The 21,029-nt window shown below is 34.3% G+C and overlaps 1 protein-coding gene and 1 long non-coding RNA gene across 8 annotated transcripts in view; one reads left to right on the top strand and one right to left on the bottom strand.

The window, feature by feature from the left end:
* The window catches only part of MAP3K7 (mitogen-activated protein kinase kinase kinase 7), a 47,927-nt gene that overhangs the window by 11,087 nt on the left and 15,811 nt on the right, over window positions 1–21,029 (top strand). For 3 of the 7 annotated variants that reach the window (XM_063153022.1, XM_063153025.1, XM_063153021.1), the window contains exons 2-12: window positions 135–245; window positions 1,846–1,911; window positions 2,812–2,857; window positions 3,521–3,659; window positions 4,943–5,067; window positions 8,618–8,746; window positions 10,890–11,020; window positions 11,444–11,525; window positions 12,739–12,890; window positions 13,503–13,662; window positions 16,228–16,308. In XM_063153022.1, coding sequence (XP_063009092.1) covers window positions 135–245; window positions 1,846–1,911; window positions 2,812–2,857; window positions 3,521–3,659; window positions 4,943–5,067; window positions 8,618–8,746; window positions 10,890–11,020; window positions 11,444–11,525; window positions 12,739–12,890; window positions 13,503–13,662; window positions 16,228–16,308 — 1,222 coding nt within the window. Of the gene's footprint in view, window positions 1–134; window positions 246–1,845; window positions 1,912–2,811; window positions 2,858–3,520; window positions 3,660–4,942; window positions 5,068–8,617; window positions 8,747–10,889; window positions 11,021–11,443; window positions 11,526–12,738; window positions 12,891–13,502; window positions 13,663–16,026; window positions 16,066–16,227; window positions 16,309–21,029 lie in introns of all 7 variants that reach the window. The other 4 variants (XM_063153020.1, XM_063153019.1, XM_063153024.1 and 1 more) reach the window with 2 other exon arrangements.
* LOC134416401 (uncharacterized) lies at window positions 17,284–18,910 on the bottom strand. Its single transcript, XR_010027259.1, has 2 exons — window positions 18,790–18,910; window positions 17,284–17,832 (listed from the first exon to the last, which is right to left on the bottom strand). It is a non-coding gene; the product is annotated as an uncharacterized LOC134416401 (long non-coding RNA).

Raw genomic sequence — 21,029 nt, 5'->3', positions numbered from 1 at the left:
ATCTTCAGTTTTCTAAATTAAGGTTTTTTTCTTGTTAAATTAAGTTAAATTAAGTTAAATTAAGTTTGTGAAGTCCTACGCAGCGAATGAAACTGTTTCAAATTTTAACTCCAATGTTTTATATTTTGATCTAGGTTGTTGGAAGAGGAGCCTTTGGTGTAGTCTGCAAGGCAAAATGGCGAGCTAAAGATGTAGCCATTAAACAGATAGAAAGTGAATCTGAAAGAAAAGCCTTCATTGTAGAGGTACAGTATGTGTGATGGAAAATATAAGGTTTGGTAGAGCTTGTCTCATGAAATTCACGGGTGCACTCAGTGTACTAAAAGCTGTGTCTTTATCACAAGAGAAATGCTGCCTGCAGTACCCAGTTCAGGCCTGGACCCTTGTCTTGCAGAGCAGGAGACCTGCCAAAGCACATTGCAGCTCCTTTAGTTTGCTTCTCATAAAAGCTGAAAAGCAAGAGTGTGGGAGAGACAGGGCACACAAGTAGGGAAATAACAGTTTTTAGATTCTGTCCCAGTGTGAAGTCAGGGTGCAGCTGGAATACCCACCAAAGCCCTGAAGTTGATTAAACACTTCCAGAGGCCACAGCATAGGTTCTCCAGTTCAATCAGGTTGATATTTGAAACTGTTTCTGAGGTTTTTCAGCGGTTCTAATAATTTGATAAATTTTTTTTCTTCTGTGCAAGTACATTGCTACCTTAAAGGCAATTACTGTTTTCATTCAATGTCTGCTTATTAAAAACATCTTAAGTAGTTCAGATACACTGATAAACTTCCCAAGATACATAATATTTTCTAGAATCAAAAGCTTAGTTAAAATGACATCTATTGTCACATGCTGCTTAGTATTTATTCAGTTATAGCTTAGAATGTTCAGGATACACAAGATATGTTAAAAATAAAACTCTTAAATTTCGAACTAGCTTTTACAAAATGTGACACTAAAAGGGCTGAAAAAAACATGTTTGTGGTAGGCCTTTCTGTAAATATTTATATGTTGTTCATCATGATGGAAAGTTTTTAAGGTTATTAATTTGAGTCTGGTTTAACGCTGAGTAAATCCAATCAGTCTTCTGGGATTTTTGTGTTCAAAAGAGATCTGAGTAGATAATCCCAGAAATGCTTCAGTAATTACTGCTATTTGGGAAACCCTGCTCAGTGCAAGCATCGGTTGAAATACTTCATTCTGATTTTTTGGATCTTCTGAAAGTGTGTAGAAAAAATAGCATTTACTCCAAAGACAGTGTAAAGTACTTCAGCAGTCTGTGTACAGGGAAAAAATTCCTTTTTGCTTGCTTCTACTGTGTACTAGTAAAAAGATCCAAATGCAAAATAATGCAGTTGTCAGTACAAACAGTAATAGGTTCGTGGTACTGTGTCATTTTAATATTAAATTATTTTATGGGGTTGTGGGCTTGGGGACTTTAGAACTTTTGTCCTCTATATTGTCAAAACAGACAATATGATTCTGATTTTTTTAATTTAATCAGATAATTTTTATGTAGTCCCAGAATTGAAGGCTTCAGGAAGAGCACCAAATCTATAGACATCATAGTTGCACAGTGCTTGTGTCCTGAGTGACTTTAGCCTGTATTTTAGACAAAAATACTTTTGTTAAACATAATTTCATAAAACTTTCTTTTAAAATACATGTCCACTTTGACACAAACCTGACTACATAAATTAAATGCAAAGAGTGACATAAATCTTGTAATTTGTGAAATCACCATCTGGAGTTATGCAGACATAGAAGACTGTACTTGCTGTTGTATTATTTATAGCTATGAAAATAAAGCATTAGCCTTTTTTTCCTGTAGTTTGAAACTCTGATTTGTATTGCAGCTTCGACAACTGTCACGGGTAAACCATCCCAATATTGTCAAGTTATATGGAGCCTGCCTAAACCCAGTAAGTTATAGCTTATGTCAGTATGACAAAAGGTAACTAGCTTAACATATGCAAGCATTAATGCACAGAACATATATTTTGTATTAAAAATGCATCTTTTTTATATTTTTCATGTTTTAGCCATAATAAGTAAATACACAGATATGTAGGGTGGTTGATATTTTCAGATATTTGTTTTTCCTTTCTAATGCTATAAAAATTAAATTCTTTCAAGAACACCTCAAATCTGTTTCTCATCACCAGTTATAGTTCAGTTTGAAAAACTGGTATCTAGTCTATTACATAATGTAATTACATTCATATCTACAATCCTATTAATTGCAAATCAATACAAAAAGAAATGCAGTATCAATACAAGACTGTGTCTTGTAAATCAGCTCCTATTTTCACACATGTAATTTTCAGGATTTACTTGCCTTCTGCCACAGCTGCAAAGAGTCTTACGAATTCTCTAAGCAGAAAAGAGGGTACTGTGACAGGACAGATGTATCCTTAGCTAATTCTTGTATGGACTATTTAATTGCTTAAAATAATGCTGCATCCCTTTTCTTTCTTTGTACTAGTGAAATTCTTCTGGCATAGTATTTCACAATTTTTTTTTTTTTGTAAGCCACTAAAGGTATAAAGGACAATGAATTGCAGTTGGAAAACAGTATTTGCTTTTTAAGTCTGAGGAGGAGGGAGGTCGTTCTTTTATTTTCTAACTTCCAGTGAGAACTAAGTGTTCTGATTTTTCTTACATGTAAATACATACATTTCAAACTGACTGATGTATTTTGCATTAGCTTAGGGATGGGGGCTTTGCAATTGCTCTCAAAGAACCTCTCTTTCAGCTTACAAAAGCTATTTTCTGCCTCTGCGTTGAAAATATGCCTATTTTTTTGTCCCCTTCCCCCAAAGGTGTGTCTTGTTATGGAGTATGCTGAAGGAGGTTCTCTATACAATGGTGAGTATCATTTCAGCTTCCTGGAGTTAAAGTGCTACTATTAGGGCAAACATGTAAACTACAAGTTGTTTCATAAATATGAAATTCAGTAGAGACCATTCTTGGAGCTATTCAGAAGCCACCTGAACACAGTCCAGGGCAACTGGCTGGAGGTGGCCTGCTTTACCTGCTTGGTGGACTTCCAGAGATCTCTTCCAACTATTATATGGTTCTTTGAAATTCTTAAAATAATGTAAGGAGAAAGGAGTGTGCATTTTAAAACATCTTTTCAGTTCACTGGTTTGTTCTTGATAGCAGTTTCTTATATTTTATACAAGTAATGTAAGGTTTTCCAGTGGAACATCTGAAAAAATTCTTCCCTAATTTGTAAATTCCCTGGGCATTTGTTTAACATAGACTCTACCAGGGATAGCTGAGAATAAGCAACACTTTTCATATTGAATTTTAACATAAATTATTATGGAAAATGTACTAAAAAAGATGGGAAATATTTTGACATTTCTGTTATTTTAACAGTCTGCAGAAAGGTATTTTTAGTTCAGTAATGAGGTGTTGATGATTACTTAGATTCCACAGAGCTTTCTGACTGGTATTTTGTTAACTCCATTGTATCTGTTGTAATATGCAATAAAGTTCTTTTTAGTTTGTGCCTTTGTTTTGCAGTGCTGCATGGTGCTGAACCTCTGCCTCATTATACTGCTGCACATGCCATGAGTTGGTGTTTACAATGTTCCCAAGGAGTGGCATATCTCCACAGTATGAAACCAAAGGCTCTAATTCACAGAGACCTGAAACCACCAAAGTAGGTTTAGAGCTCTTTTTTCGTTTTTTCTTACAGTTGGATTTAAGATCATTTAGAATAGCTTTATTGCATTTAAAAGGAATACCTTTAATTGGTACTAACACTTAGATTAACTGTATTCCAAATTAAAGCTGTGCATATGAAACTTCAGTTGCAGAATGATGATTTATGATACACAAAACTAACTGTATTCAGTTACTTTCTGTTCAATTGGAAAAATACCCTGCTCTTGCAGGGTATGTGTTGTCATCTTTTTGCAGGGGTTCCATACTGTTGTCTTCTTATCACAAAAGTTTCGTACCTTCTTGGTGTTTCTCATGGGCATCTCCTCAGAGCACTGACTCTTTCTTCTTCACAAAGTAGCCACCTGACTCCAATTCCCTTCTTAACAACCCATCCCACTCTTTTATAGCACTCTTCTTCTCTTTGGTTACAGCTGTGGCCTGTTAAAGTCAGGCCTGTTCCTAATCTTTGATAATGGGCCCAGCTGCAGCTCCTTAGGGGCAAGATTACTTTCTACACTATCTTTATTTTCTTATATTCTCTCCCCCTACAGATATCCATAATGGAAGAGGATTTTATTAGGAATAGGGCTTCTAATCAGAGGCATTTAAAATCTTCCAGTTTTGGAATGGTTGTGGTTGTGGTGTGATCTTTTTTGCCACATGGCCATCCTCCTTTATCCCCTCCTTCTGCTTTTTCCACTACCCCTGCCAGAAGCTCCCATCACTTTCCACCAAAACAAAATTTCATAGTTTCCTGCCCAGTCAGTTTGTTATCCAGTTCATTTTACAGCTTCAGATCTGGCTCCACAGATTAGATAGAAACAGATATTTGAGCATCAGCAGAATCATCCCTTTTTGGTGGTAATTTGCAGTTATTACCAGATAAAATTATAATATGAAGCCACAATTTAAATCTTTAGTCCTTTCTTGTATTCCCCAGTTTTGATTTAGAGAGTTCACATGTAACTTGAAGTGCTTCCATTTAAATAAATAGCTACATTGATTGACATTGGTGGGAGTCTTGATTGTTTTTCTTTTGGTAAAATTGTTACAGCATTTGTTGGTTTTCAGCCCCTGGCATCTGAAAGTCTGCTTTTGTCAGTATATGCTTAATGGTTTACTATGGCTAAAGATATTTATTTAAGATCTAGCATATAGAAATGTTAATAAATTACATCATATATTGGGTTATTTTAAAGTATGTAATATGTTCACATTAGACACAAACGACATTCTTTATTTCCCAGATTATAAAATATTCTTTTTCTTTTTTGACAGTTTGCTCTTGGTAGCTGGGGGGACAGTTCTAAAAATCTGTGACTTTGGTACAGCCTGTGATATTCAAACACACATGACCAACAACAAAGGAAGTGCTGCTTGGATGGCACCTGAAGTTTTTGAAGGTAATAAAAATTCAGTGTTAATATTACATTTTCTTTATAGGGATGCAACTGTGAATTAATGTGGTGTAAGAATAAGAGTGTCATGTAGTCCTTAAAATAAAGTTTACTAAAAACTGAAAGAGTTTTGGCAGAAGTCTAACTTTTTAAAAAAATCTCTACAAGTGTAAATTGTCAAATAATTGTGCAGAGGTTTGAAGAACAGCACTGAACAAATTCTCTCATGTTATTACTAGATAGTTATTTACGTGAAGATGTAGAACCTTTATTCGTCATTGCTGAGATTTACATAGGGAATACATTTAGACAGCAGCAGTTCCTTATTTTGTAAGTCAGTAAAATACAGCCAGAGGGCTCTTTCCCCACAGTTTTGCTGTTTCTAAGATTCTTAAATCATTTCTAACTCTTCTGTCATTTAAATACACTGTCATTACTTTCACTCCCTACTCTGATTAGCTTTTAACTTTAGAATTTCCCTGTTAGTCTAAATTGAACATAATTGCTTTCTTTTTTCATCCCCCACTTTCTTGTAACTCCCATCTTCACCTGCTTTTTGTGTAATCTAAAGATTTGATGTACTTCCTCTTTCCTACATACTGAAGAACATGTTAATACCAGTTAATGTGGTTATGTAGAAAAACAAGCTATTTCTTGGAGTGTAATTGGGGAAGACTGATGATACTTGATAATTAGATACCTATAATTGCTGCATGATTTTCAAAGAAATAAACTCATAGATATTAAATTGCAGACTAAACACCTTTTAATCTGTCTGTACCTTAATTACCAATGCAATTTAGCAGTGGTCTGGAAGAGTCACCCTCCTGCTTTAGGATGCACGTGTCCTTGATTTGATATATTTGGCAAGTGCCAATGTGCAGCAGTGGTTTCCCAGATTCTGGATCCAGGTGACCTCTTTTCTTTTTACTGTCCTTATTCCAGAGACTGTCCATATACAGTTTTAATATTCCTCTCAAACATCACCTTTGGAACTTTTGTCCTGAAGGTACCATTTTCTTCCACATATTGCTTAGAGTACCAACTGGAGGATTATTTGTTTCACTCAAATGCCTGAAAATTTTCCATTATGTCATTTTATATTCAGGCACTTCCTCTGTTTTTTTAGCCAGGACTGCTTCTTTTCTTAACGCTTGTTTTCTATTAAATTAAATAAATAGGAGATTTTTTTTTTTTCTTTTAGAAATAAGCAATTGAACAATCACTGTTAAAGATAGATTTTTTTTCATAAAAAAACTTAATATAAAATGAGTATAAATAAGTGTATTGTAATAGGGATTTGCAGTTCATATCCTAGTTCCTCTAGTGTATGAATCCAGCAAGGTAGAAAGAAATCTTGTATTGCAGATATTATTGGACAGCACAAGAAGCCTTCAGTTTACAGTTGTTTTTATGTGCTTTTAACTGAAAGCATTTACTGATAAATAGACAAATCATTATAAAAACACAAGTATCAAGGAGAGGAAGGAATTTAGTATGATGCATCTTCTACAATGCAGCATATCAAATTACACTTAGAATAGTCATTAAACTACTAAAAATAACCACTTTAAATGGCAAAATTATTAAAAATTCCTTTGCTTGTGTTACTCCAGCAGAATTCAACAATGGAATAAAGGCTAATATTAATTTGATCCTATTCTAGTACAAGGTTTCTAGGTGACAACAATAAAGGCATGAAAAGCATCTGTTGCAGAACATGTTGCTTAGTGAACTAGTTACTGTAATATTAAGAATTTTTCCCCCATTTTAAACCTACGGCTTTAGGGCACTTAAAGCCTTGTACAGTTCAAATAATCTAAATAAAAACAATATGCTATAGATCAGGATGAAATAAAAGAGAGCAATTCTGATATAAGAACTCCCATTAGAAGAAACTTTTTAAAATAATTAAATTGCTTTGGGATAATAAGGGAAAAATACAGAATACTTTCTCGCTTCTTTTGGACTCTCACTTTTCAGAATTAGTCCAAGACTTCTCAGCCATAAAGTAGAATTCCATTGCTCAAATAGGGGAATAGTACTACTTTAGTTTTATAGGCTGTGTGCTACAGAAGTTCTGTGACTGCATAGATGAGACTATTTTGCTTTCCTTAGTGATCTGCCATTGTTTACATAACTTTTTTTCCCCAACATTTTTGAAAATAAGCTGACTGATAAAGCTGACTTTTTCTTCTTCATACCTTTTGAACTCATTAGCCACATTCAGCTACTTTGATACAGGTGTAAAGAGTTTTTGAGATCCATATTCTTAGAGAGTTTTGTAAAGTCCAAATTAGTGCCTTCACTTAAAGAGGGCTTGTGGCTCATGCTGTGGCCTGTTTCTTGTGTTTTCCTTGCAAACTGGCTGGACTGGAAGAACTGACCAGAGAACAGGCTGTTGGCCTTGCAGTTTGTCAGAGGTAGGGGGGCAGAGGAACTTGGCTCACAGGTAGTGGATGGAGCCTGTTGCAACTATTGCTATATGGTGGGTATTCACATGGAACTAGACTTCTTTAATTCCACTGTTACTGAAATGATTAGTCTGAATAATACTTTCTGATTAGGGATAAACAAAAAAATCTTTTGGCCAATATCTGCCAATTTTAATCCTTGTTTGAAGATAGGTGAGCAAATTTCCTATAATTCCTATTCACACATATATATTCTTATGTCATTAGCCATTCACATTTCTTAGCATTTGCATGAGTTATGGTTGCAAAGCATACATTCTTTCTTTGTAGCCTCTGAACATTTTTATTTATTATTCTATATCTCCAACCTGTCTTCAGCACCTTAGGAGTCTTAGAAATATTGAATTTATGGTCAAAGAATTTTAATTAAGTAATGACATTCCAAAAAGAATAAGAATAATAAACAAGGAGGAAATAAGATGGCAAGGAATTGAGGACTCTCCTGTTTTGTTCATGTGGTAACTTAGTTGTTCTTCTGAAGACCTGTAATTAATTAAGAGTAATGGATATAACAGATGTTATTGGCTGGCATATTGTGACTAAGGTTGGAAGAAGTGAATTGAAGAATATTTAGAGGAAGCAAACATAATCAATTAAACCCTGAATGCAAGAGATTTTTAAAACCTAATAAATTGCCGTTTATATCAAAAAGAAAAGTGATGCATTTTATCATTTCAAGATGACTCCAAATGGAAAGGATTGATTCCCAGAGAGGGGCATTCTTAACAGTCATACTGTCAAGTGATTTCAGATTTAAGTTAGCATGAATCAGTCAGCTTTAGAAAACTGTTTTTTCTCAGCAAACTAAATGTGAAGTGAAAGTAATATGTAAAGCTATTTATTTATTTATTGGAGCAAGCTGGCCAGGGGAGTGGTGGAGTCAGCATCCCTGGAAGCATGGAAGAAGTGACTCAGCATGACACTTAGTGCTGTGGTTTAGTGGACATTATGGTGTTTAGTGAAAGGTTGGATTCAGTGATCTTGGAGCTCTTTTCCAGCCTGATTCTATGATCTGCTCAAACTATTTCTTTTTGACATGTTACATAGAAAAGAGTCAAATTATATTGATGGCTTTCTTCCAGGTAGCAATTACAGTGAAAAATGTGACGTTTTCAGCTGGGGTATTATTCTCTGGGAGGTAATCACCCGTAGGAAACCTTTTGATGAGATTGGTGGTCCAGCTTTCCGGATAATGTGGGCAGTTCACAATGGTGAGTTGAAAATACTTTATTTGAAGTTGTGTATATGACCTATAAATTTGCTAAACATTCTTAACTGTACAGCTTTAAATTACTGGTGTTTCCATTTTGTGCTTCATTGGATTTGCATTTTTGTCACAAAGACTAAATAGATACTGCCACTTTGTGTCACTGTGGCTTTTGATTTACTTGGCTGCTACAGTGTTTGCTACAGTGTAACTGGTGTATGAACGAAGGATAAAGAGTAATGTCCTCGTTATTGCAACATTCCGTTTTAAAAGTGATCTGAGAAAAACCTCTTACCTGACTGAATGATGGTTTTATTAGCTGCATTGTCTTTCTTTTACCTTTTTTTTTTTTTAATTGGATGTTTACAAGAAATGTGTAACTTTAAGTAACTTAACCTGTGTTTATAAATCTTAGAAACTATGAAACCTCCTCCAGGAACATTAGGCATTAAACATGTTATTTTTGTTTTTCATCCGTCATGTTTTGGGGTTTGGTTTTTTTTTATTCTGTTGTTTGAATGGTTTTACCTTTATGCCTAGGTACCTGCACTCATGGAGCAGCACTCTACCGTGCTAGGTGCTATGCAGAACAGATTTTCAGGAGCTTAGACTATGAACAGGACACAGTGGTTGTGTTCAAATGGACTGCTTTCTTTAAAGCAGTAGTGTAACATTGGTCAGTGTAGTAGAGTAAACTGTAGTATCTTCATGCTAGAGGTGTAATTTCTTTGCTGCTGTGTTTTTAGGTACTATGGCAAATTTCTTGAGTAATAAAGTAATGATAGTGAAGTAGTTCACTGAATATCTGCAGAGAGTTTCTGCCATTTGTGAGAGACAACATCAAGGCAAGCGCCAACTTTTTGGAAGAAAAAATTAGCAAACAAGCAATGAAGGCTGGTACTCTGCCTAAGTGTCATTGCTTCAGTAGTAAATGATAGAAGCATAAGGTGGGCACAGGCATATCCTGTTCAAAGAACAGAATGGGGCAGACAGAGACAGAATCAATTAATATTATAGTCTTAATAAAGCATATAGAGAGATGTTTGCAAATGCCATTTTTGAGTGAAGAATGAGATTCTCCAGTTTTTCAAGGACACTGGGTGTTGAGATTATGAGTGATGTGTGCCTTGCATAAAAGTATTTACTGTAAAACTAAGTGTAAATCTAGTACTAAATTTGGAGGCCTCAGTAAGGTGTGGGAGTATACCTTAAAATTCACTGTCTCTACCTACTTTTGCTTTAAAATTTTATCTTCTTTATCTTTTTCCATTTCCTTTTTCTTAAGAAGGAAAGTTAGTTAGTGCACTTCATCTCACTTAAAACTATTGTGGCATTCTTACTTCATGTATTACTTGTTCTGTTTAATATATTCTTGAATACTTACTGCTTTCTTTGCAAACCATCTCTATATCGCATCTATCCAGCACAACTGGTTGTCCATGAATTGTTCTCATAGAAATTGTAATAATAGGAGGAACTTGAAGCATAAAACAGCTGAATATTTATACAATAGTTGAAGTAAAATGTTATTAAAAATGAGTATAGACCATGAAAAAGTCACACAAAATTGGTAGTTCCAGGGCCTGATAATTTTTCAGGATGTTCTTAGGTGCAGCTTTCAAAATCAGCTTTCAAAAATACTTTAAGTCTTTTGGGTTTTTCTGTTTGTTTGGGGTTTTTTTTGTTGTTGTTTGTTTTTTTTGTTTTTTTTTTTTAATTTTGTTTTTTGTTTGTTTGGGGTTTTTTTTGTTTTGGCTTTTTTTTTTTTTTTTTCTTGTAAATACAGCATTAGGAACCAAAGACTGTTATTACTTGCTTTCTAATTTGGCCTAGAACTTTATTCTTCAGAAAGAAGTAACATTTCATTAGCCTTTGTAATATGCTGTATTTGGTCAGTCAGTGAATGTATTCAAACTTGTACTGAAGGAAAAGTTTGATTTTTTTTTCTACTGCTGCTGTGTAGTGCAAAGGACCTTTTCTTGTCAGTTTTTTATTTGTAAGAGAGAAAATTAAGTACAAGCCAGTTCATCCATATTACTATTAGTTCTGCATTTTCCTTTATTTATATAGCAAAATACTGGAGCAAGATCAGACACCTTCAGTTGTTTTAGAGTCTGTTTAAAAGTGTTTTCTAATTTCAATTGCAGGTACTCGGCCACCACTGATCAAAAATTTACCTAAACCAATTGAGAGTTTGATGACCCGTTGTTGGTCCAAGGATCCCTCACAACGGCCATCCATGGAGGAAATTGTTAAAATAATGACACACTTGATGCGGGTATAAAAATTTATTTAAGTATTTTAAGCATTTCTTAAACTATTAAGATGGAAAATTGATGTACAAAAAGTATGCTTTTCGTCCCACTCCAAAGGTGGGCTTGCGTGTTTTCTTTTGCCTCTCTGTTTTGACAAATATTACCAAATTATTGAAGGGAAATAATTAATCTTATATACATATATATATGTTTATATTTCCTCTTTGAAGGAGTATAATAACTCATAATAGATTTGAGAAAATAAACAAAGTCATAGGTGTATCTAATGTATTACATTATTAAAAATAATCACATTTACTTATCTTCTAAATAAATTATTATAAATGTAATATATAATTTACACTTATAAATTATGAGGTACTATTTAAATAGTTTTAAAACAATTGTAATTACTTTTTAATTAAATAATTACTGGTTTTTCGCAGTACTTTCCAGGAGCTGATGAACCTCTGCAATATCCTTGCCAGTATTCAGATGAAGGCCAAAGCAACTCTGCCACTAGCACAGGTACATTTGTATAAGTTAGAGAAAAAGAACAGCAACATGAAATGATGCAGATAGATTGTAAAGCATGTTCTTACATTGATTTTGAACTCAAAATGGAAAATACTTCCAAAATCTTAAACATCAGCAGACTCCATTTATTTTGTTAATACCTCATACTTAGTGTTCTCAGTCAAATGGTTTTGCTGAAGTGTACTTGTAATGAAGAAAAAGCTTATAATAAAAGCTCTCTCCAAATGCCAGGTTTAATGTCTCCATTTTTTCCCCATGTATTTTGCTAGCAATTGACACTCTTTTACTCATATGTAATGTTTAGGAGTTGTCAATTTAAAATGTTTCACCATTCTTGAAAGCTGCATCTGATTTAAGTTGCAATCTCCACGATTCAAACTTGCATTTGTTTTATGATAAGTTGCATGTAAATACAGTAATTTAAAATAAGTGCAAGAAAAATCACTAGAAATTTCATTGGATGGAACAAAATGGGGGCTAGATTTTCACGTAGTTTTGCCCTCAAAGAAATCCTTTTTTTAATAATAGTAAAAAATCATTTAGTTTTCTCATTGTTTAGAGTACATTTTTTTCCACTTAGGTAGTTTTTTATTTTAGATGTCTCCAGCTTCCTCTGCTTGGTTAAATTATTTTCTATCACCAAAGAAATTGCAGCTATTTTGGATAAACTGACTACTTTGCAGCTGACTACTGACTTTACTGACTTTACTGACTACTTTGCAGCTTAGTGATCTTTATATTAAAAATATATTTGCAGCTTTAGCATTTCACTAACTTTAGTAGTTTTTCTTCACCTCTCAGCACATGATTTTAAGTCAATTTATCACATCAAACCATGAATAGATATTGGCTGATATTTTTCAGGTGTTTGGACTGCTCTGTAGTTAATGATGGTCTTTGTCATTAATTGTGAATGAGGTTGCTGTTATGTTGTTAATATAACAGCTACCCTAAAAATTTCAAAGAAAGGTAAAGATTGACTTCAGAATGTTATCATACTATTTAGATACATATCCTTTTTTCACTCCTCTTGCTTCTTATACTAATTGATCTGTAGCAGTCTTGCTACTTGTCTTTCATTAAAAGTTTTTTAAAGTGTTGCTTTAAAGGCAAGTTAGACATCTGAGAGCTTTGCTGTGAAGAGATGCACTTCAGTATTTTTAGTAGACATTCTCAAATGCTTTTCCTTGTTACTGCTTTCTAGGTTCATTCATGGACATCACTTCTACAAACACAAGTAACAAGAGCGATGCTAACATGGAGCCAAGTGACTTCCAAGGAGCTTCTACCAATGACACTATTAAACGTTTAGAATCAAAATTGGCACAGCAAATCAAAACTACAGCCAAGCAGCCGGTAAGCCAACGGGTGCAATTTTGAGCCGTAGTAAAAAAATGGACATGGGTAGACCTAAGTGTTGTGTCTGTTTTGAAACATGTGTCCTCATTCAAAATAGTGCAAAATTGAATCCAGTTAGTTATAGGAGAAGAATATAGAGGAAAAGGGACAGAAAAATGTTGTACGGTGCCAAAAAGGTAAGCTGGAAGGCTCTAATTTTAATCTAATAAATCCCTTTAAATACATCTCCAATGTATTTAAAGGGATTTGTTAGATTTAAAAAGTATGTTTGAAAATTGTTGCCTTGATTTATAATCAAAATACTGGTATGACATGAAGGGATTAAACATTTTAGGTGAATTTTCAAGTAGAATTCAAGCAGAATTTTAAAATACAAAGATTCTCTTATGACAATATTGGCCTAATTCTGCTGATTTTTTTATCTGTGTGAAGTTAGATTGTTTTCAAAGCTGCAGATATTTCATTTGTTTATACCAATTATTGCCATTTATTGTGTTATGAATTTTAAATCTTGTCCCTTTGAAAATGCATACTGTAGAAACATACTGGTGCATACTATGGAGGGGCTTGTGCAGAATTTTCTTTTCACAAGGTGTGACTGTTATACAGGGTGACCCTGGCCGTTTGAGCTTGCCCCCATCCCGTGGGAGCAGCGTTGAGAGCTTGTCAGATGTTCGCGCACGACCACCGTCCGCCCTTGTTTCCGGAGAAGCCAAAAGGATGAGCGCTGACATGTCTGAAATAGAAGCAAGAATAGCTTCCATCACAGGTAAAATTTAATGATGTTTGGGGAGTAGACTAAAGAACTGGAAAGAAATAAAGGAGGAAGAAAAATGTAAAACATGCATAGTCTTACACAAAATTGACAACAGTAGCTATATGAAAATACTTAAAGTTTTCCTGTAGTCTTGATTGTCCTTTATTAATTGTGGGGGGAAAATGCCTTTATTTATGGTTATACACTCAGCAAGACTGAGTATTTTAATTGAGTATTTAAAAAGTTTTAGAGATTTTGTTGAATTAGATTTTTACCTTTTTTAAAAAAGCGTTATGAGAATTCTAAATATCAGTCCTATTCCAAATGCACAACTTTCTCCTTTTTATCTGAAATAGTTATTTCATCTCTGTTAGCATAATTATTTATATAATAACATATTCTTCAGGGTTGGCTCTATAATACTTCTGAAATTAAAAGGCAGGTTTAAAGTTCATGTTCCCAAATAAGTGTAAAAATCCACTGTGACAGACTTCAAAATGAGAAACATAATTAGATTTTATTCACCCGGTTAAGAAAGCATTGTTGTCTTTTGTTAAAAACAAGCTACAGGTGTTTTGCCAGGTTTCCTTCAGATATAAACTGTCATCTCTAAACCTTAAATCATTGAGAGAATTAGAATTTATCTGTACGTATAAATACATAATTTTATGGTGAAAGCAATCTTGATTCATCCCAGAAGAGTGAATTAATAAAAATGTGTACACTTGGCAAACACTTTCTTGTCTCTTTTCTTCATCAAAGATACTGTTTGTTAATATATGTAAACTTCAGGTTTTAAGTTCCATATGTGAAAGTTTTTTGTGTTATGATATACAAGCACAGATTTAAATAATTAAACAAAATTACTTTGGTTAGTTCAGGGTTATTTAGCTGTTTGAGTACTTTTATACCAGTATTAAAATTAGGGTAGTTGAGTAGCTGCAATTAGTAAGAAATTACACATCCAAATTCTGGCTTTCTTGTGCACCATGGCTATTTCATTTTTGTTCTTCATTGTGTTATGGTTACTCCAGGATCTTGTTGTATTAAATACTGAGGTACTGAAATAATATTTATCTTGCCCTATTTTTTTTTTACTTTAATGTTTTTATTTTAAAGCCTTATTCCAAAATCTGTCTATTGTATTGTCAGTCTTTGACTGGATGACTGTGTAGCACATCTCACCCTGAATATCTATAAAGGTTTCTTAACACAGAAGGCAGCTGTGTACTTATCTGGTAATAACACTGTGCTGGTTTTATTTTAAAACATGTCAGGACTCACTTTGGTCACTGACATTCTTAATGATTGACATTATCAGAGATAGCCTGGCCCTCCTTTGTAAGAGTTTTTAATTTTCCTAGTTTGTCTTCTTTAAGTACATTGCTCTGAAATAATAATTACTATTCAGAATAATCTAAGGGCTTTTTGGTGGTTTTTGTTATGACTGAAGGGTTTCTTTTTCTTGAAATAAAAGTACATATTGAACATACAATTTTTGGTTTGGGGTTCTTTGGATAATTTTTGGGAAATCACTTCATGCAGTACTGGACTATGAGAAATTAAGTCAAGCACATCTGACCATAACTTTTTCAAAAAGAGGTGAAACAGCACTGTATTGGTTTCTTTTTTTAATCTTGTTAACCATGTGACAGAAATAATATGCTGTGAACCTGAAAAAAATTGCATGGCTGGGTGAGGATTGGGCTGTTGTTAAATCAAGTTGAAAATTATTTAATCTTGTTCCATCGTCCTCTGGATTAATTGTAAGAGTAAATCATGTAATGCACATCACCATCACTTACTGAGACAGGTATGCTACAGTGTTCTACCCTCTGGAGATGCATTCAGATTTTTCTCTAAATAGGAACTATTTATCTTAAACTACAGAAGTGGTGAAATAAAAAAAAATACAATTAGATTTTATTTCAAGGTGTATAATGTTTCTTGAACATTATTCAAAAATTTAAAAGCTGGTAGTTATATCCAGTTTTCAAAACAAAAAATCTTCACTGGAAGGACAAAAGAGTAACTGGCAGGAATGATTATCAAATGTAGTAAAAGTAAATATTTTTTCAGAGATAGATAAGATTTCCTTTGAAAGGGGGTGATTTAAAGAAGCAGAAATACCTAGCTATTAGACTTTTTAATAAAATAGTTTGTGCCTAACACTAAAGAGAAAATGTTAGTTATGTTCAGGCAGTCAAGTTGTTTTGTTTTTTTTTCTGAATGTATAGGTGAATTGAAATTATTTAATTTGTTTTCTGTTTGGATAATTACATTTGGTTTTCCCTTCTGTGTTGCCATGCTGCTTTCTGTGTTTGACTTTTGTGTTGCTAACTATAACTAATTACACTGTGTTGTAATGATGGCTAGTTCTGCATTTTTTGCTTTTTAACAGTTGCTTTACTATGTGTAAGCATGAGTGGAAGGCAATGCAGTTTATTCTGCATGACACATTTTTGCATGAACTCTAGTTTAACCAAATATATGAAAAATGCAGTATTAGGAATTTAATAATTTTGCTCTTGCCGTTTTAGTGTTTTGCATGTGTATTGTATATGTGTATTTTTTCAGCCTATTCCAAGCCTAAACGAGGCCATCGTAAAACTGCTTCATTTGGCAACATTCTGGATGTCCCTGAGATCATCATACCAGGTATCGCAGACCAGGTGAACGGGTCAGTTGGTAAAGATGCCGGAATAATGATCAGACTGCTGAAATACTTCTTGCTCCAGTTGCTTTAGGGCAGGCCCAGAAATTATCCCACTAAATTTTTCATAATGCTTCAGTAAAGAGGAGTATGATATTTTATTACAAACTTACTTTTATCAGTAAATTGCTCAGTCTTCTAATTCAAATTTACTTCTACTGATAAAGGACGTTTTCCCTTAAGATCTTGGTGTTCAGAGTCTTCTTATAGAGGAAAACTATATATGCAGTCTTGTATTACAGTACCTCATTTGGTGAAAATGGAACTAAGTTGAAAAATTCCTGTCTAGGTAATTGTTTTGCCCTGATCTTTGTTGTGTTTAGGCTCCCATTTTTAATCAGATCATAGTGGAAAGAAAACCTAAGATAAATGATGTACAGAACTTTAAATCCATGTGATATTTGTGATTAAAACATTAACACTTAGTCTGTGTAATTCTTATATTTGAGTACACTTTTCTAGGGCTAAAATGTGTGTGCATGAGGTTTCACTGTTGTGTTTAAGTTAATGCCAACTAAAATTACTAGGAGAGGCTTTTGATAGGAAAAAAATTAATATAATCAGGCACCATGGATGGGAACATCATTTGGGAATTTAATGAATAATTCTCATGTATTCCAAGTCTTTTTTTAGTTAGTAGAATGACATTTTTCTTTCTTTCATTTCATACTTCTCAAAGCCTAAAAATAAGTATAATCAATCCCAAACTGTGATAGGCATACCATTAACAGTATGCAAGTCACTTCAGAGTGATATGTCAGGAGCAGAAAATGAGGAAATGTGAGTAAAAGTATCTAGGAATCCACTTAAAACCATGGCCCTCCTCTTCTAAATTTCTGTCATCTGAGGAAGTTTCCTTGTATATCTTGATATTGTTAGGTATTAAAAAGTTGAATGCAAAAGATAATTTTGTACAAAGGTTTCTTTCAAATAACTTTATTGAAGATTATAGTAAAAATACAGAATATGAGAAAGTAGATTCCAAAGAGCAATAACACCCATGAAAAAGCAAACCTCTTTGGCACTGAGGCTAACAAATTGGCAAGAAAGTTTACTAGAGTAGCTTTCCACTGTAACTCTCAAGCAGTCCTGGCCTGCACTGACATAAACGAAATCCTGAGAAAGAAGGAAAGCAAAAGTAAAGACATCTGTCCAGTTTCAGTGTTAACTCATGACGAGAACCTGGTAACTAAACTCTAGAAGCTGATAAGTGCCTCTTGTCTCCATACACTCACTGTCTGTCCATAAAAACATGAGGCTTCCAAGAAGCTTTGAAACTTTTAAGCAATAATGAAGAAGTCAGTGAAATAAAATACAATGTTGTTTTCACAAAACAGATTGTATTGTACCAGTCTATTGGTTTCTTAGGCAGAGGCAGTCATTAAAAATTCTTCACCTGGTCTATTTTAATTGAACTTGACAGGATGAGAATTTCAAGAATTTGGAATGCATGTGAAAGAAATAGAAACCTGTCAAAATAAAAAAAAGGTATAGGGTTGGAGCAAGCATATTAAGGAGTTTTCTCAAAATTTATTCCTAAAGTATTTAAGTGAAATGAGTTTAAGTTAATGCTTTATCAGAAGCAACTATTCATTAAGAGGAGGATTAGAATATCACATAGGAAGAATTTTGCTGTGACTGAATAGAAATAGGGTAAAATCCAGGGTCATGCACTAACAACAATTTCTGTTTATAAGATGACATGAGATCATAGCACATGCATGCAGATTAATTCTAGGTAGTGTGAGCCGTGAATTTAATGTAGTTGTGAAAAACTGTGAAATCTTAAGGTGCATTTCTAGGAAAAATAAAGAAGCACTGACACTATTACTGGCCCTTGTTGAGTGTGAATCAGGAGTTGAACATACTCTTCTGGTCAGCCATATAAAAGAAACATACATGCACTCAGATAATATGAAGAAGAGTTACTAGGATAAGAGGGATATAGAGAGTATAAAAACAAATCTGAAAGCATGACTTTTTTTAGCTCACAAAGTGAAAGCTGAGAATGAATAATTATTTTCTGTAGATGAATCTGCTGCTAAAAACTAGGAAGAGATGACTACTTAAGCTAAAAGACAGTATTGGCACTACAGAAAAAATATGTAAATTGTCTGCAAATAAATCTGGGCTTTATATTGAAAATTTTCCGGTTGTCAGAACAGCTTTCCAGTAATAATCCCAAAGCCAGAAAAAAATGAGATTAATCATTACATGACAGAACATGATCATCTGCCCAGTAAACTAATTACATTCATCTGTATATTTCTCACTTCTTTCCTTTCTTTACTCTTTCAGCACAAAGCTCTCAGTTCTGGCCTCTAAACACTTTTCACTTTCTAGCCCCCTAAGCTTCCAAGCCCCCCAAACTGTTACCGCCATCTCAATCCCACCCAGTTACGTTCCATGCTGCTTCTGCCACAGACCCAGCTCCTGCAGCTTTCCCCGGGCGCGTCCCTCGGTGGGGCGAGCAGCTCGTCCCTGTCCTTGGAGCCGCACAAGCGCCGGTCTGTGCTGCTGCCTGGAGTTGTGCTGAGCACATGGCACAGCAGCTGCTGCCCAGAGAGGGGAAGCACCAGGCAGGCATGTTACCGTGAGTCAGCTGCTTTGGGCAGGGCTATTTTGGAAGTATGAGTGCTACATCTGCTATCATTGGGGGTTTTCGTAATGCGTTGCCTCAACTGCATTTCGTCCATGAACTGATTATGCTTCCAAGGTCGTAAAATACAAACTTTATCAATTAAAGGTAAAATATTGTCAGAAGGGAAAGTTTTTAGAATATATTTGCTCTTCTTTCTAAGTAAGTACTGTAAGAGTGAAGAGAGCTATTTGTTCATTTAAGATGGTATTTTGTGTTACTAGCTTACAAAACTTAAAAACTGAAAGATGGGTCAAAAAATTCCTCCTTTGTGTAACAGCTTAGCAAATGAGTTTGCAGTGGTGGTATTGTGTAACCAGCCTAGTGCTGTATCAGTTCTTTTTTTTTTCATTTATAGTATTTATAGTACAGGTTATAAGCACCAACTTTATTTTTATATGCATATTTATATATAAAAAACCCTAATAAGTCCAAAAAGTTTAAGTATCCTTACGTTTAAAGAAACAAAAAAAAAAATCTGAATTCTAGTTTGTGTACTTTTTTGGTAGAAACCATTCAAGCAGCATCTAGCAAATATACCTACAAGTACAGCCTTCTCTTCACTGGCAATGTTAGACATCTCGTGCATTTGGCATGTGTGCATTTGGCTTTGTAATTTTGTCATCTGAAACTGTGCCACAGCGTTACAATTTTTATAGCATTGACGCTGCATAAATGATTACTCGAGATAGACACATTTTGTAGAGGGTCTTTAGAAGGTAGATAGGAATTATGGATGCTGTAGGTCTGTAGTTTTTCTATCTACTTTTAAAATCAATGTATGCCAGAAATCCCACTCTTGTCTTCCCAGATCACTTAATTCATCTGGAATTCAGATCAATGTTTTAACTTCTTCGTCTTATAGCAGTGTTGCAGTCACTTAATCATCCTGCACTGTGAGAGAGGCTTGAGCCCTGTAGGTGTGTAAGGAAGAGAGAGGACTGTGAGTAAATAAGAAAGTGTAAAAGGAGATGCAAGTATCTGCTAAAGGGCAGGGAGAAGAGGTCATAGCTGGTCTGGATATTTGGCGGCTGGGTGGGGGTGGTGATCAAAAGCTTAGTAAGTTGTACAATTTATTTTTGCCTAGAGTATGTGGGGCAGGACGTGATGGAAGTTTCCTGTTCCTTTAGAATTTAATTTTAGAAAATAAACAACACTGTGTGAAATGGGTTGTTCTGAGGCCATGAAGTATATTTGTGTCTTTTGCTTTTTAATCTTAAAATCCTGTAAACCACCAAAAGCCTGACACTGTGCATCAAGTTACTGTGGATTAACTTCTGTCCATGTACAAATCTCTTAGTTTTATAATGAGGAAAAAATATTTTTAAATAGACATAGAGGTAAGAACAAGATCAAAACTGGGAGAGGAAAGCATATAGAAGTACCCATGAGCTTTTCAAATAAATATTTTTTGTTGTGTTGTACAGCGTATTTTTCAATTGAAATTTGTATTGAATCTGGAGCAATAAGTATTTGTTGATTCGTAGTCTGTTTCTGCCTTGTTGAAGCTATTTGCCAGATGTCTGCAGTATTATACTAATTAAAATGGCATTGCCTAGTTGAGCTTGCTCTTCCCTCATGCTACTAACTTGAAGATATTTCATTTAAAGGTGTTCATTTTTTACAACAGTAGTTTTGGCCCCTCTTTCCCCCCCACCCCTTCACTTCCCGCAAGGCATTTTCTTTTCTTTCTTGCACCCCACCCTGATTATTTTAACATTTTGGCAGCCATGTTCTAATATTTCAGCAACACATGCACTGGGTTCTTTAAATTCACAAATGTTGCTAATCTGAAATGAGAATTTCAGATATTTTTGCAAGCCTATTTCAGCTGAGCTAATTTTATAACAATGTTGTTGAATGAAATGTGCACATAAATTTGTATCAGTTGTGGGTGGATTGCACATATGTTGCATATTGAGATAAGCTGTGGCAGCCAGATGAAGTATCCACAGCACAGAATTCTATTAAATGTATATAATCTTGTTTGTTAAACTATTGCGTAGAGAAAAAGTTCACTGCAAATGA

The sequence above is a fragment of the Melospiza melodia genome, chromosome 3 (assembly GCF_035770615.1).
Source record: "Melospiza melodia melodia isolate bMelMel2 chromosome 3, bMelMel2.pri, whole genome shotgun sequence".
Classification (NCBI taxonomy): domain Eukaryota; kingdom Metazoa; phylum Chordata; class Aves; order Passeriformes; family Passerellidae; genus Melospiza; species Melospiza melodia.
This window is presented reverse-complemented; position numbering and strand designations above follow the sequence as displayed.